Source organism: Girardinichthys multiradiatus, chromosome Y (assembly GCF_021462225.1).
Source record: "Girardinichthys multiradiatus isolate DD_20200921_A chromosome Y, DD_fGirMul_XY1, whole genome shotgun sequence".
NCBI classification, from domain to species: Eukaryota; Metazoa; Chordata; class Actinopteri; order Cyprinodontiformes; family Goodeidae; genus Girardinichthys; species Girardinichthys multiradiatus.
Genome location: NC_061818.1, coordinates 33,154,181 through 33,181,260, shown reverse-complemented (window position 1 = coordinate 33,181,260; position 27,080 = coordinate 33,154,181). Strand labels below are relative to the sequence as shown.

General features: G+C 36.8%; 2 protein-coding genes, 1 long non-coding RNA gene and 19 other non-coding genes across 23 annotated transcripts in view; 20 read left to right on the top strand and 2 right to left on the bottom strand.

The window, feature by feature from the left end:
- Window positions 1–1,020, bottom strand: part of LOC124864818 (LIM and SH3 domain protein 1-like) — a 42,056-nt gene extending 41,036 nt beyond the window's left edge. Inside the window, exon 1 of the mRNA XM_047359750.1 lies at window positions 692–1,020. Within this exon, the coding sequence (XP_047215706.1) occupies window positions 692–760 (69 nt within the window). The 5' untranslated portion in view covers window positions 761–1,020. The remainder of the gene's footprint in view (window positions 1–691) is intronic.
- Window positions 93–26,916, top strand: LOC124864819. The gene is made up of 3 exons (XR_007037371.1): window positions 93–241; window positions 1,929–2,063; window positions 26,789–26,916. It is a non-coding gene; the product is annotated as an uncharacterized LOC124864819 (long non-coding RNA).
- Window positions 2,691–27,080, bottom strand: part of LOC124864817 (plexin domain-containing protein 1-like) — a 34,897-nt gene continuing 10,507 nt past the window's right edge. Inside the window, exons 3-14 of one of the 2 annotated variants that reach the window (XM_047359748.1) lie at window positions 26,762–26,905; window positions 5,313–5,382; window positions 5,057–5,179; window positions 4,868–4,986; window positions 4,669–4,768; window positions 4,032–4,127; window positions 3,846–3,927; window positions 3,706–3,766; window positions 3,508–3,625; window positions 3,378–3,404; window positions 3,142–3,299; window positions 2,691–3,047 (exon numbers count right to left, since the gene is read on the bottom strand). In XM_047359748.1, coding sequence (XP_047215704.1) covers window positions 2,934–3,047; window positions 3,142–3,299; window positions 3,378–3,404; window positions 3,508–3,625; window positions 3,706–3,766; window positions 3,846–3,927; window positions 4,032–4,127; window positions 4,669–4,768; window positions 4,868–4,986; window positions 5,057–5,179; window positions 5,313–5,382; window positions 26,762–26,905 — 1,212 coding nt within the window. In that variant the 3' untranslated portion in view covers window positions 2,691–2,933. The remainder of the gene's footprint in view (window positions 3,048–3,141; window positions 3,300–3,377; window positions 3,405–3,507; window positions 3,626–3,705; window positions 3,767–3,845; window positions 3,928–4,031; window positions 4,128–4,668; window positions 4,769–4,867; window positions 4,987–5,056; window positions 5,180–5,312; window positions 5,383–26,761; window positions 26,906–27,080) is intronic. The other variant, XM_047359749.1, reaches the window with a different exon arrangement.
- trnac-gca lies at window positions 6,001–6,072 on the top strand. The gene has a single exon. It is a non-coding gene; the product is annotated as a tRNA-Cys (tRNA).
- Window positions 6,927–6,998, top strand: trnac-gca. The gene has a single exon. It is a non-coding gene; the product is annotated as a tRNA-Cys (tRNA).
- On the top strand, window positions 7,854–7,925 carry trnac-gca. The gene has a single exon. It is a non-coding gene; the product is annotated as a tRNA-Cys (tRNA).
- trnac-gca lies at window positions 9,705–9,776 on the top strand. The gene has a single exon. It is a non-coding gene; the product is annotated as a tRNA-Cys (tRNA).
- On the top strand, window positions 10,631–10,702 carry trnac-gca. The gene has a single exon. It is a non-coding gene; the product is annotated as a tRNA-Cys (tRNA).
- On the top strand, window positions 12,482–12,553 carry trnac-gca. Its single transcript has one exon. It is a non-coding gene; the product is annotated as a tRNA-Cys (tRNA).
- trnac-gca lies at window positions 13,408–13,478 on the top strand. Its single transcript has one exon. It is a non-coding gene; the product is annotated as a tRNA-Cys (tRNA).
- trnac-gca lies at window positions 14,334–14,405 on the top strand. Its single transcript has one exon. It is a non-coding gene; the product is annotated as a tRNA-Cys (tRNA).
- trnac-gca lies at window positions 15,260–15,331 on the top strand. Its single transcript has one exon. It is a non-coding gene; the product is annotated as a tRNA-Cys (tRNA).
- trnac-gca lies at window positions 16,184–16,254 on the top strand. The gene has a single exon. It is a non-coding gene; the product is annotated as a tRNA-Cys (tRNA).
- On the top strand, window positions 17,110–17,181 carry trnac-gca. The gene has a single exon. It is a non-coding gene; the product is annotated as a tRNA-Cys (tRNA).
- On the top strand, window positions 18,035–18,106 carry trnac-gca. The gene has a single exon. It is a non-coding gene; the product is annotated as a tRNA-Cys (tRNA).
- trnac-gca lies at window positions 18,960–19,031 on the top strand. The gene has a single exon. It is a non-coding gene; the product is annotated as a tRNA-Cys (tRNA).
- On the top strand, window positions 19,886–19,957 carry trnac-gca. Its single transcript has one exon. It is a non-coding gene; the product is annotated as a tRNA-Cys (tRNA).
- trnac-gca lies at window positions 20,812–20,883 on the top strand. The gene has a single exon. It is a non-coding gene; the product is annotated as a tRNA-Cys (tRNA).
- trnac-gca lies at window positions 22,134–22,205 on the top strand. Its single transcript has one exon. It is a non-coding gene; the product is annotated as a tRNA-Cys (tRNA).
- trnac-gca lies at window positions 23,454–23,525 on the top strand. Its single transcript has one exon. It is a non-coding gene; the product is annotated as a tRNA-Cys (tRNA).
- trnac-gca lies at window positions 24,380–24,451 on the top strand. Its single transcript has one exon. It is a non-coding gene; the product is annotated as a tRNA-Cys (tRNA).
- On the top strand, window positions 25,306–25,377 carry trnac-gca. The gene has a single exon. It is a non-coding gene; the product is annotated as a tRNA-Cys (tRNA).

The window sequence follows — 27,080 nt, the reverse complement described above, 5'->3', positions numbered from 1 at the left end:
GCAGTCACGGTGGGTAAAACTGATGCGATTACCACCTCAGAGATTAGCAGCGTGTTTTGGGTGAATCTAAACGAGCCTTCTCGTCTAATAATCCCTAATTCGAGATTAGCCGGTGAAAATGAGACAATCCGCGCTACCTGGGAGGAGTTCAGGACACGGAAACAAACGTGTTCGGTCGGGGTTAAAGTGCTGTATCGTTTGGAAACTGAATGGAAATTCCCCCACCTGAGGAAGCTCCTGGGTGAGATTAAAAGCGTACTAACTAACGAATAAATACGCCCTGTTTGATTAAGTGTGGCGCGTTTGTCGTTTCGGGCCCAGACAAGGGTCGGATATCGGGAAGCACGACAAAGCCTTGCTTGAGGGCAAATATACACCTTAATCCAAACGAAACCACCAAACCAGTGTGAAAACAGTACATTATTAACCTGGATGGGCACTATTTCTCCTTTCGACCACGTTGGGGATGCCACCGCATCACCAGACGCTGGCTAGCTGTTAGCTTGCTAACGTCGACATACCTGTTCGCCTGTTGGGCTCTTCTGTTCAGTTCATTCACCAAAATGTGTGAACGGCTTCGCTTTAAGCGAGGCAGAAACAAGCTCAGTTAGGGTCCAAAAACCACATGAGCCAGTTTGGAATATTTTACAGAGTAAAAAGAACGGAAAACAAAGAGATTTCGAGCTCTTACCTTATCCAGACAGTTCACTTTTTCCGTTGGGTAAACGACTTGATTACATCTGCCACACAACGGATTCATGTTGGAGGAAACGCTCTTCTAGCTAGTTAGCAGACAACCCGGCGACGATACGGGCCAAAAGTGGCAGCGTGCTGTCGAGTGTTGGCTGTAAAACACCAGCTACAGTGGACAGTTGTGATTAGCGGCAGACCAAAACCAGAATCCAGTTATATGTAGCAGAGGATTGTTGTTGTAGTCGCACAGCTGGCTGTCAGTCCACTAATCAGACACGGAAAGCGCGCCCCCGACGCCCTCCTTCCTTACAATGCGCGTGTCCGCGCGGAGAGGAAGAGGGGGTTGTACAATTAGTTAAAATGTCAATTGAATGAATAATTACTCATCACAAGACTCAGTGGGAGATTATATAATTTGAATATGTCCACCAAATACTGAAACAGCTGTTTTAAAGGGGTGCAAATCAGCATTCAGAGATATCTCATCGAGCCCTGTGGACCTCCTGTCTGTCCTATCCAAGCTCCATCTGTTCTTGCATAGCGAACCCATGCAGTCACATTGCAGATTTTGGGGCTCCACCAATTCAGTGCTCCTAAATCACATTTTACACATCTGCCACGTTCACTTCATGTCCAGGTGAAACGATTGTGTAGGGCGACACCTGCTGGCAAACGGTATAACAAACCTTTTCATCACTGACGTTTCATTTATCCATCCGTTTTCTGTACCTTGGACAGTCACAATCACACGGTCAACACAGAAAAAAACAAATACACCTAAGGACAATTTAGGGCTAAGGACTTGGAGACCCCACGATGCAACTCAATGCTGCAGTTCTCTGACTGTGAGCTTTGGAGATACTATTTTACCATCTTGTTCACATGGTTGCAAGATAAAGTTGTAGAGATTCGCAACAGTTTGAGTTGTTTTAAACCCTTTAATTGTTGATCAGTTTTGTGAGTAGATATTTTCTTGTAGCAAATACCTGACATATGAAGTTAATATGTTAACTCAGGTTCAGGAGCAGGGTCACGCCCAAACCACACCTCTAATTACCCCGCAGTCTACTTATAGCCACTTCACCTATACCACACAGTATGTCACATTATATCAACCCCAATCACCCACCCTCTCTGACCCTTAACCCCTTCTCACCTTCTCTGTCTTCCTTCCCCTTCATCCCATCACTCTCCTCCCTACTTCCTCATTACTTATTCTCTTCTTTTCATTGCAGGTCCCATCTGGGGGGTCCTAAGTAGGCTTGGGAAAAAGCTATTTTCCTGAAGACTGCACCCCCACGCTGAGTCTCTTCCGCTCCAGCCTTCTGGCACTCTCCCCAGATGACCTAACCCTCAACCCCTTCCTTCAAGTAAACCTTTAATCTCATATCTTTGTGGCATGGTCCTTGCTAGTGAAATGAAAGTTAACACGCTGCTTTCTTGGTTTGTTCTCGTATTTTTTTCTATTTTGAAGAGTTGCTAAAAGAAACAGACCTCCATCACATCATATTTATATCTCAGAGACACACGCAGTCACAATCTATTAATTGAAAGTTTCTAGACAACTTAAACAAGTGAATTAAAAATAAAATAATCACATGTAACACTTCTAATAGGAAAATATCAGACAGCAAAACAGGACTGAATTTACAGTAGTAAAAAAAAACACACCAACAAAACCAGACCTCAACAAATGCACACCACACTTACCAAACCTTTATTTGTAAAAGAAAATAAATAAATAAATGAAAACCATGTATCACTTTTCTTCCACTTCACAATTATGGGCAACATTGTGTCAGTCTATGACAAAATATCTGCACCAAAGTTCATGGTTGTAAATAATGTGGAGAAATTGTACGCGGACACTATGCTGTACTACAGTATTCAGAAATTCTTGCACCAAACAGACCACTCAATTAAAAGCACAAGACACTAAAACTTCACTTTTCCCAGTTCTTTATTGGATCGGTGAAAGAGGAGCACACTTAAATTTATAAGACTGCTGGCATAGGTATACATATTTTCGGGCAGTACCTTTTATTTGAAACTGATCAGTGTGCAAATGTTGGCTAATTGTTACTAAATGTCGTATGAAACTCAGCAACACTGTTCCAAAATATCATAAATGTTTTTCGGTTGTGGAAACTAACATATCACAGTGTTTCATAGTAAAACTTTATTGTAAAAAGTATCTGTGTGCACAGATTTTAGGCATGAGAGCACTTTGTTTTCTGATTTCAGCATGGTCCAGCTTCAACAATGCTGTATTTTTCATGACCTTCTCCCTCTACCTCTGTGTATCCTGGTAGCTGCTGTTGGAACTTAATGGATGGCCAGTAGCTTTTGCGTCTCTGTAGGACATTCATTGATAGAAAACGTGATACAACAAGTACAACATGTATGACAGAGTTTGTTTAAATCATATCCTTGGTGCAGGCAGTGTACCTGGATGAGGCAAAGCGGTGATGAGCCGGTGGGATAGCAGTGGATGTAAACGGCAACAAGTATCAAAGCCAAGAGTAAAAATAGAGCAGTTGCAATACCAGCTATGATGCCAGTGTGAGATAATCCTTTACTCTTGGTTGAAGACTCTGTTTTCACATCTGCAGCCAAGATTAACATACCTTTTTTTTAAATCCAAAATGACAGTTAGTAGATAATAACTTTTATTTGTGACTCACCGCTGCCCGACATGAAAATCTGATCATCTGGAAGAAATGAGTGGGTTTAGCTCTTCAGTTCTGCTCCGCAATTGTTAAATAATTATGATTACCAAAAATCAAATTCTGCACAAGATATGGGAAAGATTACCACTTTTACAGCCTCTTTGTTCTGGAGTCAAAGGTGTCATGTGCTCTGTCTCTGGTGCAACGGAGGAACCCGTGAAACCGTCCTCCCTGAAGTAACCATCACAAGTTGCGTCTTTGCTCTGTTCACACACAGCACAATAAAGTTTTGCGATACTTCAAAACACAGTGAAACCAACGTAAACATCTGATCTGGATATACCTCCTCCGAACAGGAATAATCCAACCATTCTTGCCTGTGTCGGTCCATGCCATCCGAGCACCTGAAACACAACATTTGTATAGAGCAAAGGGGATATTTTATCAGAGTTGTAGTTTGGGCCTGAAGAATGAGCTGCTCACCTCTGGAGAACGTTACACCAACTGCAACCAGAGGTTCGGTTGGAGGAGAGGCAGTATTCACAGCTGTCATGCTGGAGGCAGGCTGAAAAGGGAAGACAAACACATAGACAACAAATAGATATTTCATTGTTTTAAAGCTGATATTAAGATACTGAACAGCATTGAAAAGTGAGAGATTTCACTGACTGGGTAGTGGTGTGAGCTCTACAGCAGATAAGTTGGTTATCTTTGTCATGCTGATCTCAACTCGATGGTACTCATAGATTGTTTGCTGAGCTCCATCTGAAGGAGAGAAATAAGTATAGTGGCAGTTAATTACAGTGCTCTTCACATTTATTGACAACCCTTGTAAATATTTGTAAAACCCCTCAAAATACACTACCAGTCTAAGGTTTCTACAGTTACTTATTCAGTTGAATGAGAAAGTATGTCCAAACTGTTGACTGGTAGTGTAGATCCACAAAACATAGAAGAAAACCAAATTTTATTTACTTTGAGAACAGTTGTTTAGTATGAAAAAAGGAAAATACATCCAACAGGCATAATACTATGACCACTGACAGTTGAATAAGAACTGAGTATGTCTTCATCATGACAAAAGCCTAATTTTGATGTCTAGATGGCTGGGTCAGCGCATCTCCAAGCTTCAGTTATATTAATGTCATAGGAGCTACTAGGAATGCCAAAAAATCCCACTGATTATTTCAATTAGAGATCATGGTACTTTAACAAAAGCATAATATGTCATTTTTTTACACATCCTAACCAGGAGTGCCAATAATTGTGGAGGGTGCTGCATTTATAATAAACAATTGTTATTGACCTGGTGATTGAGAAGTGGGTGACATGACCAAAAAGGCATCTGACAAGCCGGCCTTAACTGGATGTTCGGCTGATCCGATCTCGTCTAGTGACAAAGGGATCTGTTGAGCAGACAACGGGATATCAAGGCTGGGTATAAAGGTACGGTGGAGAATAATGAAATTAGATTTTTAAGAGCAGAGATGACAGAAGTGCCTCACGTCTCTGTAGCTGAATGTGATTCTTCCTGTCTTATAAAGAGCAGCCTGAAACGTAAAGGCTCCTTCCGACTCTTTGCCTGGAAGTCTGACGCGCTCCCACTGGACCACAAACACTTCTCCTACAAAAAAATGGTTAGTCTTAAACTTCTGGGCGAAATCTAGGTGTTAACATGTGAGATGGTGTTTTACCATTATCCAGGTACTGAACGGTGGAATCTTTAGAGTGGCTGGGGTCAAAATTAGCCATCAGAGGGGCAATGTACTGTGTGGTGGTCAGCATACGGTGAGTAACATCCCCGGTGAAGGTGAATCCTGACAAAAGACCAGATGGAAGAATATGTAAATCTTGAGTATGACTTGTTCAAATGTAAAGAGGCCCTCTCTGAGCATATGCAGGAGAGGAGGAAAGGTTACTTGAGCATCTGTTAGGTTACTGAAGTTGTACCTCCTGTTGCAATAGTAATCTGCTTCAGGTAATGTCCGTAAAAAGGAAAGTCAAAAGACAGGGCAACTCTCTGCAAACAGATGAGACATAAAATGATACATCGAGAAGGACAAAAAAAAAACAGTCAGAGAAATGGTATTTTAGAGGAAAATAGTATAAGAAACATATTGAAGAACTGTTCTCAAGTTAAAAAATAGGCAAAAATGACAAATCTAGTGTAAAAGCATATGGCATAACAGTTGGTCCGCTAACTAGAAGACGTACAGGTAGGACCTTTCTATATATGGGATAGAGGTCAGTGGTAGAGCCTTTGATTGCAGATCAAGAGGTCCCCAGTTAAAATCTGTGTGTTCCCTACAACATTTAAATATATTGGTAAGTTCTCAATGGAGCAGTTTCAGTAACAACCATGCCGAATTATTTGTTTTGATATGCCTCTTCCTTCAAGAGACAGACTATAGTTCACACAAGCACAGCTTGACATGCTTTAAGCCCACAAAAAATGCCAGAGGGACACATGTTGGGATATTTGGTTTAAAACAAGATGAAAAACTATAAAAACCAGGCACTATATTGCAATTTACATATGTACAGCCAAAGATAGACAAATATATATCTACAATGTTGTCACTACAATAAATATCCATAGACCTCATTGTATTGTATGCTAGCTGAACAAACAGCACATGGGGGTGTAGCTCAGTGGTAGAGCATTTGACTGCAGATCAAGAGGTCTCCAGTTCAATTCTGGGTGCCCCCTGCAACATTTAAATATGTTACTAAGTTCTTTATAGAGCACTTTCAATAACAAACATGTTGAATTATCTGTCTCTGTAGGTCCTCTGCCTTGAAGAGACAGACTACTTGTTGTTTCACTTGAAGGGTTTTATAAAATGGACCCAGCAGTGGTTCACATCAATTTCACCTGTATGCGCAAAGATGTGAAAAAGTTGAATTTTTACCCTATCCGATGCATGACATGTGAAAAAGATGCATTAAATGCAATCATATTCAGTTAAAAAGTGCAATTTAATGGGAGTAATTGGAGGAAAAATGCCAAAGGGACACATGTTGGGCTATTTGTTTTAAAACCACATGAAAAACTATAAAAAACAGGCAAATCCCCTGCAATTTACATATGTACAGCCAAAGTTAGGCAAATATATATATTTAAGGACCAAGGAGGGTTAAAACATGGACTGCTGAAAGCATGTTTCAGTTTTCTGTAAGGACAACAATTCCTGAGTTTGTTTTTCACATAATGTCTAATTTTCTTTGAAAACAAACGTAAATGAGATAAATAATAAAATGTCCATGTCTTAAAAATGAACAAATTTAGCCATGAAAGACTCAGTGATGCAGGCAGGATGCCGTCAGAAGAGTTTCTATGTCTTCTATGTTTTTGGTCACTAAGTGTATTTCCACAGGATTGTTGAAGCTACAATCAAGGAAAAGCATGAAAAAGGGCAATTAGTCTAGACAACACTTGAGGTGACAAAAAATATTGTTTCCAACATATACCTGTTAAATATTATGTGAGGAGAAATGTGTTGTCTCTACAATAAATATCCATAGTCCTCATTGTATTGTATGCTAGCAGAACAAACAGCACATGGGGGTGTAGCTCAGTGGTAGAGCATTTGACTGCAGATCAAGAGGTCCCCAGTTCAATTCTGGGTGCCCCCTGCAACATTTAAATATGTTACTAAGTTTGATTATAGAGCACTTTCAATAACAAACATGCTGAATTATCTGTCTCTGTAGGTCCTCTGCCTTGAAGAGACAGACTACTTGTTGTTTCACCTGAAGGGTTTTATAAATTGGACCCAGCAGTGGTTCACATTGAAGTCACCTGTATGCGCAAAGATGTGAAAAAGTTGAATTTGTACACCATCTGATGAATGACATATTAAAAAGATGCATTAAATGCAATCATATTCAGTTAAAAAATGCAATTTAATGGGAGTAATTGGAGGAAAAATGCCAAAGGGACACATGTTGGGCTATTTGTTTTAAAACCACATGAAAAACTATAAAAAACAGGCAAATCCCCTGCAATTTACATATGTACAGCCAAAGTTAGGCAATTATATATATTTAAGGACCAAGGAGGGTTAAAACATGGACTGCTGAAAGCATGTTTCAGTTTTCTGTAAGGACAACAACTCCTGAGTTTGTTTTTCACATAATGTCTAATTTTCTTTGAAAACAAACGTAAATGAGATAAATAATCAAATGTCCATGTCTTAAAAATGAACAAATTTAGCCATGAAAGACTCAGTGATGCAGGCAGGATGCCGTCAGAAGAGTTTCTATGTCTTCTATGTTTTTGGTCACTAAGTGTATTTCCACAGGATTGTTGAAGCTACAATCAAGGAAAAGCATCAAAAAGGGATATTAGTCTAGACAACACTTGAGGTGACAAAAAATATTGTTTCCAACATATATCTGTTAAATATTATGTGAGGAGAAATGTGTTGTCTCTACAATAAATATCCATAGTCCTCATTGTATTGTATGCTAGCAGAACAAACAGCACATGGGGGTATAGCTCAGTGGTAGAGCATTTGACTGCAGATCAAGAGGTCCCCAGTTCAAATCTGGGTGCCCCCTGCAAAATTTAAATATGTTACTAATTTCCTTATAGAGCACTTTCAATAACAAACATGCTGAATTATCTGTCTCTGTAGGTCCTCTGCCTTGAAGAGACAGACTACTTGTTGTTTCACTTGAAGGGTTTTATAAATTGGACCCAGCAGTGGTTCACATCGAAGTCACCTGTATGTGCAAAGATGTGAAAAAGTTGAATTTGTACACCATCTGATGAATGACATATGAAAAAAATGGATTAAATGCAATCATATTCAGTTAAAAAATGCAATTTAATGGGAGTATTGGAAGACAAATGCCAAAGGGACACATGTTGGGCTATTTGTTTTAAAACCACATGAAAAACTATAAAAAACAGGCAAATCCCCTGCAATTTACATATGTACAGCCAAAGTTAGGCAAATATATATATTTAAGGACCAAGGAGGGTTAAAACATGGACTGCTGAAAGCATGTTTCAGTTTTCTGTAAGGACAACAACTCCTGAGTTTGTTTTTCACATAATGTCTAATTTTCTTTGAAAACAAACGTAAATGAGATAAATAATCAAATGTCCATGTCTTAAAAATGAACAAATTTAGCCATGAAAGACTCAGTGATGCAGGCAGGATGCCGTCAGAAGAGTTTCTATGTCTTCTATGTTTTTGGTCACTAAGTGTATTTCCACAGGATTGTTGAAGCTACAATCAAGGAAAAGCATGAAAAAGGGCAATTAGTCTAGACAACACTTGAGGTGACAAAAAATATTGTTTCCAACATATATCTGTTAAATATTATGGGAGGAGAAATGTGTTGTCTCTACAATAAATATCCATAGTCCTCATTGTATTGTATGCTAGCAGAACAAACAGCACATGGGGGTGTAGCTCAGTGGTAGAGCATTTGACTGCAGATCAAGAGGTCCCCAGTTAATTCTGGGTGCCCCCTGCAACATTTAAATATGTTACTAAGTTTGATTATAGAGCAGTTTCAGTAATAAACATGCTGAATTATCTGTCTCTGTAGGTCCTCTGCCTTGAAGAGACAGACTACTTGTTGTTTCACTTGAAGGGTTTTATAAATTGGACCCAGCAGTGGTTCACATCAAATTCACCTGCATGCGCAAAGATGTGAAAAAGTTGAATTTTTACACCATCTGATGAATGACATATGAAAAAGATGGATTAAAGGCAATCATATTCAGTTAAAAAATGCAATTTAATGGGAGTAATTGGAAGAAAAATGCCAAAGGGACACATGTTGGGCTATTTGTTTTAAAACCAGATGAAAAACTATAAAAAACAGGCAAATCCCCTGCAATTTACATATGTACAGCCAAAGTTAAGCAATTATATATATTTAAGGACCAAGGAAGGTTAAAGCATGGACTGCTGAAAGCATGTTTCAGTTTTCTGTATGGAGATCAATTCCTGAGTTTGTTTTTCACATAATGTCTAATTTTCTGTGAAAACAAACGTAAATGAGATAAATAATCAAATGTCCATGTCTTAAAAATGAACAAATTTAGCCATGAAATACTCAGTGATGCAGGCAGGATGCTGTCAGAAGAGTTTCTATGTCTTCTATGTTTTTGGTCACTAAGTGTATTTCCACAGGACTGTTGAAGCTACAATCAAGGAAAAGCATCAAAAAGGGATATTAGTCTAGACAACACTTGAGGTGACAAAAGATATTGTTTCCAACATATATCTGTTAAATATTATGTGAGGAGAAATGTGTTGTCTCTACAATAAATATCCATAGTCCTCATTGTATTGTATGCTAGCAGAACAAACAGCACATGGGGGTGTAGCTCAGTGGTAGAGCATTTGACTGCAGATCAAGAGGTCCCCAGTTCAATTCTGGGTGCCCCCTGCAACATTTAAATATGTTACTAAGTTCCTTATAGAGCACTTTCAATAACAAACATGCTGAATTATCTGTCTCTGTAGGTCCTCTGCCTTGAAGAGACAGACTACTTGTTGTTTCACTTGAAGGGTTTTATAAATTGGACCCAGCAATGGTACACATCAAATTCACCTGTATGCGCAAAGATGTGAAAAAGTTGAATTTTTACACCATCTGATGAATGACATATGAAAAAGATGCATTAAATGCAATCATAGTCAGTTAAAAAATGCAATTTATTTGGAGTAATTGGAGGAAAAATGCCAAAGGGACACATGTTGGGCTATTTGTTTTAAAACCACATGAAAAACTATAAAAAACAGGCAAATCCCCTGCAATTTACATATGTACAGCCAAAGTTAGGCAATTATATATATTTAAGGACCAAGGAGGGTTAAAACATGGACTGCTGAAAGCATGTTTCAGTTTTCTGTAAGGACAACAACTCCTGAGTTTGTTTTTCACATAATGTCTAATTTTCTTTGAAAACAAACGTAAATGAGATAAATAATCAAATGTCCATGTCTTAAAAATGAACAAATTTAGCCATGAAAGACTCAGTGATGCAGGCAGGATGCCGTCAGAAGAGTTTCTATGTCTTCTATGTTTTTGGTCACTAAGTGTATTTCCACAGGATTGTTGAAGCTACAATCAAGGAAAAGCATCAAAAAGGGATATTAGTCTAGGCAACACTTGAGGTGACAAAAAATATTGTTTCCAACATATATCTGTTAAATATTATGTGAGGAGAAATGTGTTGTCTCTACAATAAATATCCATAGTCCTCATTGTATTGTATGCTAGCAGAACAAACAGCACATGGGGGTGTAGCTCAGTGGTAGAGCATTTGACTGCAGATCAAGAGGTCCCCAGTTCAATTCTGGGTGCCCCCTGCAAAATTTAAATATGTTACTAATTTCCTTATAGAGCACTTTCAATAACAAACATGCTGAATTATCTGTCTCTGTAGGTCCTCTGCCTTGAAGAGACAGACTACTTGTTGTTTCACTTGAAGGGTTTTATAAATTGGACCCAGCAGTGGTTCACATCGAAGTCACCTGTATGTGCAAAGATGTGAAAAAGTTGAATTTGTACACCATCTGATGAATGACATATGAAAAAAATGGATTAAATGCAATCATATTCAGTTAAAAAATGCAATTTAATGGGAGTATTGGAAGACAAATGCCAAAGGGACACATGTTGGGCTATTTGTTTTAAAACCACATGAAAAACTATAAAAAACAGGCAAATCCCCTGCAATTTACATATGTACAGCCAAAGTTAGGCAAATATATATATTTAAGGACCAAGGAGGGTTAAAACATGGACTGCTGAAAGCATGTTTCAGTTTTCTGTAAGGACAACAACTCCTGAGTTTGTTTTTCACATAATGTCTAATTTTCTTTGAAAACAAACGTAAATGAGATAAATAATCAAATGTCCATGTCTTAAAAATGAACAAATTTAGCCATGAAAGACTCAGTGATGCAGGCAGGATGCCGTCAGAAGAGTTTCTATGTCTTCTATGTTTTTGGTCACTAAGTGTATTTCCACAGGATTGTTGAAGCTACAATCAAGGAAAAGCATGAAAAAGGGCAATTAGTCTAGACAACACTTGAGGTGACAAAAAATATTGTTTCCAACATATATCTGTTAAATATTATGGGAGGAGAAATGTGTTGTCTCTACAATAAATATCCATAGTCCTCATTGTATTGTATGCTAGCAGAACAAACAGCACATGGGGGTGTAGCTCAGTGGTAGAGCATTTGACTGCAGATCAAGAGGTCCCCAGTTAATTCTGGGTGCCCCCTGCAACATTTAAATATGTTACTAAGTTTGATTATAGAGCACTTTCAATAACAAACATGCTGAATTATCTGTCTCTGTAGGTCCTCTGCCTTGAAGAGACAGACTACTTGTTGTTTCACTTGAAGGGTTTTATAAACTGGACCCAGCAGTGGTTCACATCAAATTCACCTGCATGCGCAAAGATGTGAAAAAGTTGAATTTCTACCCTATCCGATGCATGACATATGAAAAAGATGCATTAAAAGCAATCATAGTCAGTTAAAAAATGCAATTTAATGGGAGTAATTGGAAGAAAAATGCCAAAGGGACACATGTTGGGCTATTTGTTTTAAAACCAGATGAAAATCTATAAAAAACAGGCAAATCCCCTGCAATTTACATATGTACAGCCAAAGTTAGGCAATTATATATATTTAAGGACCAAGGAAGGTTAAAGCATGGACTGCTGAAAGCATGTTTCAGTTTTCTGTAAGGAGATCAACTCCTGAGTTTGTTTTTCACATAATGTCTAATTTTCTTTGAAAACAAACGTAAATGAGATAAATAATCAAATGTCCATGTCTTAAAAATGAACAAATTTAGCCATGAAATACTCAGTGATGCAGGCAGGATGCTGTCAGAAGAGTTTCTATGTCTTCTATGTTTTTGGTCACTAAGTGTATTTCCACAGGACTGTTGAAGCTACAATCAAGGAAAAGCATCAAAAAGGGATATTAGTCTAGACAACACTTGAGGTGACAAAAGATATTGTTTCCAACATATATCTGTTAAATATTATGTGAGGAGAAATGTGTTGTCTCTACAATAAATATCCATAGTCCTCATTGTATTGTATGCTAGCAGAACAAACAGCACATGGGGGTGTAGCTCAGTGGTAGAGCATTTGACTGCAGATCAAGAGGTCCCCAGTTCAATTCTGGGTGCCCCCTGCAACATTTAAATATGTTACTAAGTTCCTTATAGAGCACTTTCAATAACAAACATGCTGAATTATCTGTCTCTGTAGGTCCTCTGCCTTGAAGAGACAGACTACTTGTTGTTTCACTTGAAGGGTTTTATAAATTGGACCCAGCAATGGTACACATCAAATTCACCTGTATGCGCAAAGATGTGAAAAAGTTGAATTTTTACACCATCTGATGAATGACATATGAAAAAGATGCATTAAATGCAATCATAGTCAGTTAAAAAATGCAATTTATTTGGAGTAATTGGAGGAAAAATGCCAAAGGGACACATGTTGGGCTATTTGTTTTAAAACCACATGAAAATCTATAAAAAACAGGCAAATCCCCTGCAATTTACATATGTACAGCCAAAGTTAGGCAAATATATATATTTAAGGACCAAGGAGGGTTAAAACATGGACTGCTGAAAGCATGTTTCAGTTTTCTGTAAGGACAACAGTTCCTGAGTTTGTTTTTCACATAATGTCTAATTTTCTTTGAAAACTAAAGTAAATGAGATAAATAATCAAATGTCCATGTCTTAAAAATGAACAAATTTAGCCATGAAAGACTCAGTGATGTAGGCAGGATGCTGTCAGAAGAGTTTCTATGTCTTCTATGTTTTTGGTCACTAAGTGTATTTCCACAGGATTGTTGAAGCTACAATCAAGGAAAAGCATGAAAAAGGGCAATTAGTCTAGACAACACTTGAGGTGACAAAAAATATTGTTTCCAACATATATCTGTTAAATATTATGGGAGGAGAAATGTGTTGTCTCTACAATAAATATCCATAGTCCTCATTGTATTGTATGCTAGCAGAACAAACAGCACATGGGGGTGTAGCTCAGTGGTAGAGCATTTGACTGCAGATCAAGAGGTCCCCAGTTAATTCTGGGTGCCCCCTGCAACATTTAAATATGTTACTAAGTTTGATTATAGAGCACTTTCAATAACAAACATGCTGAATTATCTGTCTCTGTAGGTCCTCTGCCTTGAAGAGACAGACTACTTGTTGTTTCACTTGAAGGGTTTTATAAAGTGGACCCAGCAGTGGTTCACATCAAATTCACCTGTATGCGTAAAGATGTGAAAAAGTTGAATTTTTACACCATCTGATGAATGACATATTAAAAAGATGCATTAAATGCAATCATAGTCAGTTAAAAAATGCAATTTATTTGGAGTAATTGGAAGAAAAATGTCAAAGGGACACATGTTGGGCTATTTGTTTTAAAACCAGATGAAAAACTATAAAAAACAGGCAAATCCCCTGCAATTTACATATGTACAGCCAAAGTTAGGCAATTATATATATTTAAGGACTAAGGAGGGTTAAAACATGGACTGCTGAAAGCATGTTTCAGTTTTCTGTAAGGAGATCAACTCCTGAGTTTGTTTTTCACATAATGTCTAATTTTCTTTGAAAACAAACGTAAATGAGATAAATAATCAAATGTCCATGTCTTAAAAATGAACAAATTTAGCCATGAAATACTCAGTGATGCAGGCAGGATGCTGTCAGAAGAGTTTCTATGTCTTCTATGTTTTTGGTCACTAAGTGTATTTCCACAGGACTGTTGAAGCTACAATCAAGGAAAAGCATCAAAAAGGGATATTAGTCTAGACAACACTTGAGGTGACAAAAGATATTGTTTCCAACATATATCTGTTAAATATTATGTGAGGAGAAATGTGTTGTCTCTACAATAAATATCCATAGTCCTCATTGTATTGTATGCTAGCAGAACAAACAGCACATGGGGGTGTAGCTCAGTGGTAGAGCATTTGACTGCAGATCAAGAGGTCCCCAGTTCAATTCTGGGTGCCCCCTGCAACATTTAAATATGTTACTAAGTTCCTTATAGAGCACTTTCAATAACAAACATGCTGAATTATCTGTCTCTGTAGGTCCTCTGCCTTGAAGAGACAGACTACTTGTTGTTTCACTTGAAGGGTTTTATAAATTGGACCCAGCAATGGTACACATCAAATTCACCTGTATGCGCAAAGATGTGAAAAAGTTGAATTTTTACACCATCTGATGAATGACATATGAAAAAGATGCATTAAATGCAATCATAGTCAGTTAAAAAATGCAATTTATTTGGAGTAATTGGAGGAAAAATGCCAAAGGGACACATGTTGGGCTATTTGTTTTAAAACCACATGAAAAACTATAAAAAACAGGCAAATCCCCTGCAATTTACATATGTACAGCCAAAGTTAGGCAATTATATATATTTAAGGACCAAGGAGGGTTAAAACATGGACTGCTGAAAGCATGTTTCAGTTTTCTGTAAGGACAACAACTCCTGAGTTTGTTTTTCACATAATGTCTAATTTTCTTTGAAAACAAACGTAAATGAGATAAATAATCAAATGTCCATGTCTTAAAAATGAACAAATTTAGCCATGAAAGACTCAGTGATGCAGGCAGGATGCCGTCAGAAGAGTTTCTATGTCTTCTATGTTTTTGGTCACTAAGTGTATTTCCACAGGATTGTTGAAGCTACAATCAAGGAAAAGCATCAAAAAGGGATATTAGTCTAGACAACACTTGAGGTGACAAAAAATATTGTTTCCAACATATATCTGTTAAATATTATGTGAGGAGAAATGTGTTGTCTCTACAATAAATATCCATAGTCCTCATTGTATTGTATGCTAGCAGAACAAACAGCACATGGGGGTGTAGCTCAGTGGTAGAGCATTTGACTGCAGATCAAGAGGTCCCCAGTTCAATTCTGGGTGCCCCCTGCAAAATTTAAATATGTTACTAATTTCCTTATAGAGCACTTTCAATAACAAACATGCTGAATTATCTGTCTCTGTAGGTCCTCTGCCTTGAAGAGACAGACTACTTGTTGTTTCACTTGAAGGGTTTTATAAATTGGACCCAGCAGTGGTTCACATCGAAGTCACCTGTATGTGCAAAGATGTGAAAAAGTTGAATTTGTACACCATCTGATGAATGACATATGAAAAAAATGGATTAAATGCAATCATATTCAGTTAAAAAATGCAATTTAATGGGAGTATTGGAAGACAAATGCCAAAGGGACACATGTTGGGCTATTTGTTTTAAAACCACATGAAAAACTATAAAAAACAGGCAAATCCCCTGCAATTTACATATGTACAGCCAAAGTTAGGCAAATATATATATTTAAGGACCAAGGAGGGTTAAAACATGGACTGCTGAAAGCATGTTTCAGTTTTCTGTAAGGACAACAACTCCTGAGTTTGTTTTTCACATAATGTCTAATTTTCTTTGAAAACAAACGTAAATGAGATAAATAATCAAATGTCCATGTCTTAAAATGAACAAATTTAGCCATGAAAGACTCAGTGATGCAGGCAGGATGCCGTCAGAAGAGTTTCTATGTCTTCTATGTTTTTGGTCACTAAGTGTATTTCCACAGGATTGTTGAAGCTACAATCAAGGAAAAGCATGAAAAAGGGCAATTAGTCTAGACAACACTTGAGGTGACAAAAAATATTGTTTCCAACATATATCTGTTAAATATTATGGGAGGAGAAATGTGTTGTCTCTACAATAAATATCCATAGTCCTCATTGTATTGTATGCTAGCAGAACAAACAGCACATGGGGGTGTAGCTCAGTGGTAGAGCATTTGACTGCAGATCAAGAGGTCCCCAGTTAATTCTGGGTGCCCCCTGCAACATTTAAATATGTTACTAAGTTTGATTATAGAGCACTTTCAATAACAAACATGCTGAATTATCTGTCTCTGTAGGTCCTCTGCCTTGAAGAGACAGACTACTTGTTGTTTCACTTGAAGGGTTTTATAAAGTGGACCCAGCAGTGGTTCACATCAAATTCACCTGTATGCGTAAAGATGTGAAAAAGTTGAATTTTTACACCATCTGATGAATGACATATTAAAAAGATGCATTAAATGCAATCATAGTCAGTTAAAAAATGCAATTTATTTGGAGTAATTGGAAGAAAAATGTCAAAGGGACACATGTTGGGCTATTTGTTTTAAAACCAGATGAAAAACTATAAAAAACAGGCAAATCCCCTGCAATTTACATATGTACAGCCAAAGTTAGGCAATTATATATATTTAAGGACTAAGGAGGGTTAAAACATGGACTGCTGAAAGCATGTTTCAGTTTTCTGTAAGGAGATCAACTCCTGAGTTTGTTTTTCACATAATGTCTAATTTTCTTTGAAAACAAACGTAAATGAGATAAATAATCAAATGTCCATGTCTTAAAAATGAACAAATTTAGCCATGAAATACTCAGTGATGCAGGCAGGATGCTGTCAGAAGAGTTTCTATGTCTTCTATGTTTTTGGTCACTAAGTGTATTTCCACAGGACTGTTGAAGCTACAATCAAGGAAAAGCATCAAAAAGGGATATTAGTCTAGACAACACTTGAGGTGACAAAAGATATTGTTTCCAACATATATCTGTTAAATATTATGTGAGGAGAAATGTGTTGTCTCTACAATAAATATCCATAGTCCTCATTGTATTGTATGCTAGCAGAACAAACAGCACATGGGGGTGTAGCTCAGTGGTAGAGCATTTGACTGCAGATCAAGAGGTCCCCAGTTCAATTCTGGGTGCCCCCTGCAACATTTAAATATGTTACTAAGTTCCTTATAGAGCACTTTCAATAACAAACATGCTGAATTATCTGTCTCTGTAGGTCCTCTGCCTTGAAGAGACAGACTACTTGTTGTTTCACTTGAAGGGTTTTATAAATTGGACCCAGCAATGGTACACATCAAATTCACCTGTATGCGCAAAGATGTGAAAAAGTTGAATTTTTACACCATCTGATGAATGACATATGAAAAAGATGCATTAAATGCAATCATAGTCAGTTAAAAAATGCAATTTATTTGGAGTAATTGGAGGAAAAATGCCAAAGGGACACATGTTGGGCTATTTGTTTTAAAACCACATGAAAATCTATAAAAAACAGGCAAATCCCCTGCAATTTACATATGTACAGCCAAAGTTAGGCAAATATATATATTTAAGGACCAAGGAGGGTTAAAACATGGACTGCTGAAAGCATGTTTCAGTTTTCTGTAAGGACAACAGTTCCTGAGTTTGTTTTTCACATAATGTCTAATTTTCTTTGAAAACTAAAGTAAATGAGATAAATAATCAAATGTCCATGTCTTAAAAATGAACAAATTTAGCCATGAAAGACTCAGTGATGTAGGCAGGATGCTGTCAGAAGAGTTTCTATGTCTTCTATGTTTTTGGTCACTAAGTGTATTTCCACAGGATTGTTGAAGCTACAATCAAGGAAAAGCATGAAAAAGGGCAATTAGTCTAGACAACACTTGAGGTGACAAAAATATTGTTTCCAACATATATCTGTTAAATATTATGGGAGGAGAAATGTGTTGTCTCTACAATAAATATCCATAGTCCTCATTGTATTGTATGCTAGCAGAACAAACAGCACATGGGGGTGTAGCTCAGTGGTAGAGCATTTGACTGCAGATCAAGAGGTCCCCAGTTCAATTCTGGGTGCCCCCTGCAACATTTAAATATGTTACTAAGTTTGATTATAGAGCACTTTCAATAATAAACATGCTGAATTATCTGTCTCTGTAGGTCCTCTGCCTTGAAGAGACAGACTACTTGTTGTTTCACTTGAAGGGTTTTATAATGTGGACCCAGCAGTGGTTCACATCAAATTCACCTGTATGCGTAAAGATGTGAAAAAGTTGAATTTTTACACCATCTGATGAATGACATATGAAAAAGATGCATTAAATGCAATCATAGTCAGTTAAAAAGTGCAATTTAATGGGAGTAATTGGAGGAAAAATGCCAAAGGGACACATGTTGGGCTATTTGTTTTAAAACCAGATGAAAAACTATAAAAAACAGGCAAATCCCCTGCAATTTACATATGTACAGCCAAAGTTAGGCAATTATATATATTTAAGGACTAAGGAGGGTTAAAACATGGACTGCTGAAAGCATGTTTCAGTTTTCTGTAAGGAGATCAACTCCTGAGTTTGTTTTTCACATAATGTCTAATTTTCTTTGAAAACAAACGTAAATGAGATAAATAATAAAATGTCCATGTCTTAAAAATGAACAAATTTAGCCATGAAAGACTCAGTGATGCAGGCAGGATGCCGTCAGAAGAGTTTCTATGTCTTCTATGTTTTTGGTCACTAAGTGTATTTCCACAGGACTGTTGAAGCTACAATCAAGGAAAAGCATCAAAAAGGGATATTAGTCTAGACAACACTTGAGGTGACAAAAAATTGTTTCCAACATATACCTGTTAAATATTATGGGAGGAGAAATGTGTTGTCTCTACAATAAATATCCATAGTCCTCATTGTATTGTATGCTAGCAGAACAAACAGCACATGGGGGTGTAGCTCAGTGGTAGAGCATTTGACTGCAGATCAAGAGGTCCCCAGTTCAATTCTGGGTGCCCCCTGCAACATTTAAATATGTTACTAAGTTCCTTATAGAGCACTTTCAATAACAAACATGCTGAATTATCTGTCTCTGTAGGTCCTCTGCCTTGAAGAGATAGACTACTTGTTGTTTCACTTGAAGGGTTTTATAATTGGACCCAGCAATGGTACACATCAAATTCACCTGTATGTGCAAAGATGTGAAAAAGTTGAATTTTTACACCATCAGATGAATGACATATTAAAAAGATGCATTAAATGCAATCATATTCAGTTAAAAAGTGCAATTTAATGGGAGTAATTGGAGGAAAAATGCCAAAGGGACACATGTTGGGCTATTTGTTTTAAAAGCAGATGAAAAACTATAAACAAACAGGCAAATCCCCTGCAATTTACATATGTACAGCCAAAGTTAGGCAAATATATATATTTAAGGACCAAGGAGGGTTAAAACATGGACTGCTGAAAGCATGTTTCAGTTTTCTGTAAGGACAACAATTCCTGAGTTTGTTTTTCACATAATGTCTAATTTTCTTTGAAAACTAAAGTAAATGAGATAAATAATCAAATGTCCATGTCTTAAAAATGAACAAATTTAGCCATGAAAGACTCAGTGATGTAGGCAGGATGCTGTCAGAAGAGTTTCTATGTCTTCTATGTTTTTGGTCACTAAGTGTATTTCCACAGGATTGTTGAAGCTACAATCAAGGAAAAGCATGAAAAAGGGCAATTAGTCTAGACAACACTTGAGGTGACAAAAAATATTGTTTCCAACATATATCTGTTAAATATTATGGGAGGAGAAATGTGTTGTCTCTACAATAAATATCCATAGTCCTCATTGTATTGTATGCTAGCAGAACAAACAGCACATGGGGGTGTAGCTCAGTGGTAGAGCATTTGACTGCAGATCAAGAGGTCCCCAGTTCAATTCTGGGTGCCCCCTGCAACATTTAAATATGTTACTAAGTTCCTTATAGAGCACTTTCAATAACAAACATGCTGAATTATCTGTCTCTGTAGGTCCTCTGCCTTGAAAAGACAGACTACTTGTTGTTTCACTTGAAGGGTTTTATAAATTGGACCCAGCAGTGGTTCACATCAAATTCACCTGTATGCGTAAAGATGTGAAAAAGTTGAATTTTTACCCTATCCGATGCATGACATGTGAAAAAGATGCATTAAATGCAATCATATTCAGTTAAAAAGTGCAATTTATTTGGAGTAATTGGAGGAAAAATGCCAAAGGGACACATGTTGGGCTATTTGTTTTAAAACCAGATGAAAAACTATAAAAAACAGGCAAATCCCCTGCAATTTACATATGTACAGCCAAAGTTAGGCAAATATATATATTTAAGGACTAAGGAGGGTTAAAACATGGACTGCTGAAAGCATGTTTCAGTTTTCTGTAAGGAGATCAACTCCTGAGTTTGTTTTTCACATAATGTCTAATTTTCTTTGAAAACAAACGTAAATGAGATAAATAATCAAATGTCCATGTCTTAAAAATGAACAAATTTAGCCATGAAATACTCAGTGATGCAGGCAGGATGCCGTCAGAAGAGTTTCTATGTCTTCTATGTTTTTGGTCACTAAGTGTATTTCCACAGGACTGTTGAAGCTACAATCAAGGAAAAGCATCAAAAAGGGATATTAGTCTAGACAACACTTGAGGTGACAAAAAATATTGTTTCCAACATATATCTGTTAAATATTATGTGAGGAGAAATGTGTTGTCTCTACAATAAATATCCATAGTCCTCATTGTATTGTATGCTAGCAGAACAGACAGCACATGGGGGTGTAGCTCAGTGGTAGAGCATTTGACTGCAGATCAAGAGGTCCCCAGTTCAATTCTGGGTGCCCCCTGCAAAATTTAAATATGTTACTAAGTTTGATTATAGAGCACTTTCAATAACAAACATGCTGAATTATCTGTCTCTGTAGGTCCTCTGCCTTGAAGAGATAGACTACTTGTTGTTTCACTTGAAGGGTTTTATAAATTGGACCCAGCAGTGGTTCACATTGAAGTCACCTGTATGTGCAAAGATGTGAAAAAGTTGAATTTTTACACCATCAGATGAATGACATATTAAAAAGATGCATTAAATGCAATCATATTCAGTTAAAAAGTGCAATTTAATGGGAGTAATTGGAGGAAAAATGCCAAAGGGACACATGTTGGGCTATTTGTTTTAAAAGCAGATGAAAAACTATAAACAAACAGGCAAATCCCCTGCAATTTACATATGTACAGCCAAAGTTAGGCAAATATATATATTTAAGGACCAAGGAGGGTTAAAGCATGGACTGCTGAAAGCATGTTTCAGTTTTCTGTAAGGACAACAATTCCTGAGTTTTTTTTTCATATAATATCTAATTTTCTTTGAAAACAAAAGTGGACCCAGCAGTGGTTCACATCGAATTCACCTGTATGCGCAAAGAAGTGAAAAAGTTGAATTTTTACACCATCTGATGAATGACATATGAAAAAGATGGATTAAATGCAATCATATTCAGTTAAAAAGTGCAATTTATTTGGAGTAATTGGAGGAAAAATGCCAAAGGGACACATGTTGGGCTATTTGTTTTAAAACCAGATGAAAAACTATAAAAAACAGGCAAATCCCCTGCAATTTACATATGTACAGCCAAAGTTAGGCAAATATATATATTTAAGGACTAAGGAGGGTTAAAACATGGACTGCTGAAAGCATGTTTCAGTTTTCTGTAAGGAGATCAACTCCTGAGTTTGTTTTTCACATAATGTCTAATTTTCTTTGAAAACAAACGTAAATGAGATAAATAATCAAATGTCCATGTCTTAAAAATGAACAAATTTAGCCATGTAAGACTCAGTGATGTAGGCAGGATGCTGTCAGAAGAGTTTCTATGTCTTCTATGTTTTTGGTCACTAAGTGTATTTCCACAGGATTGTTGAAGCTACAATCAAGGAAAAGCATGAAAAAGGGCAATTAGTCTAGACAACACTTGAGGTGACAAAAAATATTGTTTCCAACATATATCTGTTAAATATTATGTGAGGAGAAATGTGTTGTCTCTACAATAAATATCCATAGTCCTCATTGTATTGTATGCTAGCAGAACAAACAGCACATGGGGGTGTAGCTCAGTGGTAGAGCATTTGACTGCAGATCAAGAGGTCCCCAGTTCAATTCTGGGTGCCCCCTGCAACATTTAAATATGTTACCAAGTTTGATTATAGAGCACTTTCAATAACAAACATGCTGAATTATCTGTCTCTGTAGGTCCTCTGCCTTGAAGAGACAGACTACTTGTTGTTTCACTTGAAGGGTTTTATAATGTGGACCCAGCAGTGGTTCACATCAAATTCACCTGTATGCGTAAAGATGTGAAAAAGTTGAATTTTTACACCATCTGATAAATGACATATTAAAAAGATGCATTAAATGCAATCATATTCAGTTAAAAAGTGCAATTTAATGGGAGTAATTGGAGGAAAAATGCCAAAGGGACACATGTTGGGCTATTTGTTTTAAAAGCAGATGAAAAACTATAAACAAACAGGCAAATCCCCTGCAATTTACATATGTACAGCCAAAGTTAGGCAAATATATATATTTAAGGACCAAGGAGGGTTAAAGCATGGACTGCTGAAAGCATGTTTCAGTTTTCTGTAAGGACAACAATTCCTGAGTTTGTTTTTCACATAATGTCTAATTTTCTTTGAAAACAAAAGTGGACCCAGCAGTGGTTCACATTGAAGTCACCTGTATGCGCAAAGATGTGAAAAAGTTGAATTTGTACACCATCTGATGAATGACATATGAAAAAGATGGATTAAATGCAATCATATTCAGTTAAAAAGTGCAATTTATTTGGAGTAATTGGAGGAAAAATGCCAAAGGGACACATGTTGGGCTATTTGTTTTAAAACCAGATGAAAAACTATAAAAAACAGGCAAATCCCCTGCAATTTACATATGTACAGCCAAAGTTAGGCAATTATATATATTTAAGGACTAAGGAGGGTTAAAACATGGACTGCTGAAAGCATGTTTCAGTTTTCTGTAAGGAGATCAACTCCTGAGTTTGTTTTTCACATAATGTCTAATTTTCTTTGAAAACAAACGTAAATGAGATAAATAATCAAATGTCCATGTCTTAAAAATGAACAAATTTAGCCATGAAAGACTCAGTGATGCAGGCAGGATGCCGTCAGAAGAGTTTCTATGTCTTCTATGTTTTTGGTCACTAAGTGTATTTCCACAGGATTGTTGAAGCTACAATCAAGGAAAAGCATGAAAAAGGGATATTAGTCTAGACAACACTTGAGGTGACAAAAAATTGTTTCCAACATATATCTGTTAAATATTATGGGAGGAGAAATGTGTTGTCTCTACAATAAATATCCATAGTCCTCATTGTATTGTATGCTAGCAGAACAAACAGCACATGGGGGTGTAGCTCAGTGGTAGAGCATTTGACTGCAGATCAAGAGGTCCCCAGTTCAATTCTGGGTGCCCCCTGCAAAATTTAAATATGTTACTAAGTTCCTTATAGAGCACTTTCAATAACAAACATGCTGAATTATCTGTCTCTGTAGGTCCTCTGCCTTGAAGAGATAGACTACTTGTTGTTTCACTTGAAGGGTTTTATAATGTGGACCCAGCAGTGGTTCACATCAAATTCACCTGTATGCGCAAAGATGTGAAAAAGTTGAATTTTTACACCATCAGATGAATGACATATTAAAAAGATGGATTAAATGCAATCATATTCAGTTAAAAAGTGCAATTTAATGGGAGTAATTGGAGGAAAAATGCCAAAGGGACACATGTTGGGCTATTTGTTTTAAAAGCAGATGAAAAACTATAAAAAACAGGCAAATCCCCTGCAATTTACATATGTACAGCCAAAGTTAGGCAAATATATATATTTAAGGACCAAGGAGGGTTAAAACATGGACTGCTGAAAGCATGTTTCAGTTTTCTGTAAGGACAACAATTCCTGAGTTTGTTTTTCACATAATGTCTAATTTTCTTTGAAAACTAAAGTAAATGAGATAAATAATCAAATGTCCATGTCTTAAAAATGAACAAATTTAGCCATGAAAGACTCAGTGATGTAGGCAGGATGCTGTCAGAAGAGTTTCTATGTCTTCTATGTTTTTGGTCACTAAGTGTATTTCCACAGGATTGTTGAAGCTACAATCAAGGAAAAGCATGAAAAAGGGCAATTAGTCTAGACAACACTTGAGGTGACAAAAAATATTGTTTCCAACATATATCTGTTAAATATTATGGGAGGAGAAATGTGTTGTCTCTACAATAAATATCCATAGTCCTCATTGTATTGTATGCTAGCAGAACAAACAGCACATGGGGGTGTAGCTCAGTGGTAGAGCATTTGACTGCAGATCAAGAGGTCCCCAGTTCAATTCTGGGTGCCTCCTGCAACATTTAAATATGTTACTAAGTTCCTTATAGAGCACTTTCAATAACAAACATGCTGAATTATCTGTCTCTGTAGGTCCTCTGCCTTGAAAAGACAGACTACTTGTTGTTTCACTTGAAGGGTTTTATAAATTGGACCCAGCAGTGGTTCACATTGAAGTCACCTGTATGCGCAAAGATGTGAAAAAGTTGAATTTTTACACCATCTGATGAATGACATATGAAAAAGATGGATTAAATGCAATCATATTCAGTTAAAAAGTGCAATTTATTTGGAGTAATTGGAGGAAAAATGCCAAAGGGACACATGTTGGGCTATTTGTTTTAAAACCAGATGAAAAACTATAAAAAACAGGCAAATCCCCTGCAATTTACATATGTACAGCCAAAGTTAGGCAAATATATATATTTAAGGACCAAGGAGGGTTAAAACATGGACTGCTGAAAGCATGTTTCAGTTTTCTGTAAGGAGATCAACTCCTGAGTTTGTTTTTCACATAATGTCTAATTTTCTTTGAAAACAAAAGTAAATGAGATAAATAATCAAATGTCCATGTCTTAAAAATGAACAAATTTAGCCATGAAAGACTCAGTGATGCAGGCAGGATGCCGTCAGAAGAGTTTCTATGTCTTCTATGTTTTTGGTCACTAAGTGTATTTCCACAGGATTGTTGAAGCTACAATCAAGGAAAAGCATGAAAAAGGGCAATTAGTCTAGACAACACTTGAGGTGACAAAAAATATTGTTTCCAACATATATCTGTTAAATATTATGGGAGGAGAAATGTGTTGTCTCTACAATAAATATCCATAGTCCTCATTGTATTGTATGCTAGCAGAACAAACAGCACATGGGGGTGTAGCTCAGTGGTAGAGCATTTGACTGCAGATCAAGAGGTCCCCAGTTCAATTCTGGGTGCCCCCTGCAACATTTAAATATGTTACTAAGTTCCTTATAGAGCACTTTCAATAACAAACATGCTGAATTATCTGTCAGGATGATGTCATATAAGTATCAGTTAAATATTTTACTATACTATAGAGCAGTTTCAGTAATAAACATGCTGAATTATCTGTCTCTGTAGGTCCTCTGCCTTGAATATCTAAGTGGTAAAGCATATGACTGCAGAACAACAGGTCCCCAGTTCAAATCTAGGTGCCCCTTATGTTTATTTCTTCCAATCCCAACTGAGCACCGTTAGTAACAAACACGCTGATTAGGTGAAAACTCTGGTTCCACGGGCCTCCTAAAAAGATAGCGAGTAGTCCAATCGACGCATTCTGAACTGCCCTAAATTCACATTGAAACACTTACATCTCCATCTACCAGGATTTCAAATTTGAAGACAGTCTAATTCAGTTTACCACATATAAGCACTAACACTATTTAGGAATAAGCTATCCAAATTGTAGCTCACCATGAACAGCACTAAAAGCTTGACTGCAAATCTGAGTTTAAGATGAGATGTTGACAAAATATACTGTTTTCAACAAGACTTGTGGAAAATCAAAAATTTTCTTTTAACAAGTCAACCACTATAGGTTTGACGTGGCACATATGACCTTATTCCAAAAATGCATTTTAATGAAATAATTAAGTATTGGGGGTAGTGATTCTCATTGTTTTAGAAAACTTTGTGAAAGACTCAAATTAACTGTGAAAGAGTATTTTCCCCTTCCAGATTCCATTGATTTTCCGTTTTTGTTTAACTTAATTGTTACAAATATTTGACGCTTTTCTAACTTTTATCAGTACAAATTATGAAAAATAAAGTGTTTTGAAAGACATGTATAAGTTCCCCTCCAGTCTACAGTTTTGTACTACTAAAAGCAAGCTTAATTTTGGTTTCGTTTGATCAGAGCCTGTGTTTTCACATTTACTGTGTCCCCTACATGACTTGGTGTAATATGAAAATTATGCACTACTTTGTGTCGCTTAAAATCCCAACAATTGACCATGAAATTTCTGATTGTAATGTGACAAAATATGAAGAACTTCAAGGAGTATGAATACTGTTTTAGGGATTTGAAAACACAAACATGCAACAAATATAATGATCAGTTTTTAAAGATAATAAAATGAAGTGTTACTTATATTTGTAGCCTGAAGAAAATTACAATAATAAAGCCTGTTTTGTTTTTCCAACCTTTCAGTTTCTTTGATCAATGCTGTAAACAGATGAGAAAAATCTCATCAAATGTGCATTTAACAGAACAGATAAAGAGACAAAATGTTTGATGGTGGTAGAACATTTTTTGGTCAGTGGCTTGATTTCTAATGCATTCATACAAATATCAATAAGACTCACCACAGCCTGTTTGTGTGAATTTGACAGAATGCTGTGGACTCTGACCTGGCCATGCCGAACGTCGCTCATGTCAAACCACAGGTCCTGCGTTCGCTGGTCCTCAGGGCCAAAGCTTCGCCATGTGTAGTACTTGCTAGAGGCCTCCTTAAAGGCAGAAATAAGGTGGTTGTGAAGGACCTCAGGAACATGTTTAAATGTCATGCTGTTTTATGCATTTCCAAGCTTGTGTAGAGGAGTAAATATTTCTTTCCAAAAGAGGGCACTGTTTGACCTCAACTAAAACAAATACATCAGGTTACAAACCAAAGTACTATTACAT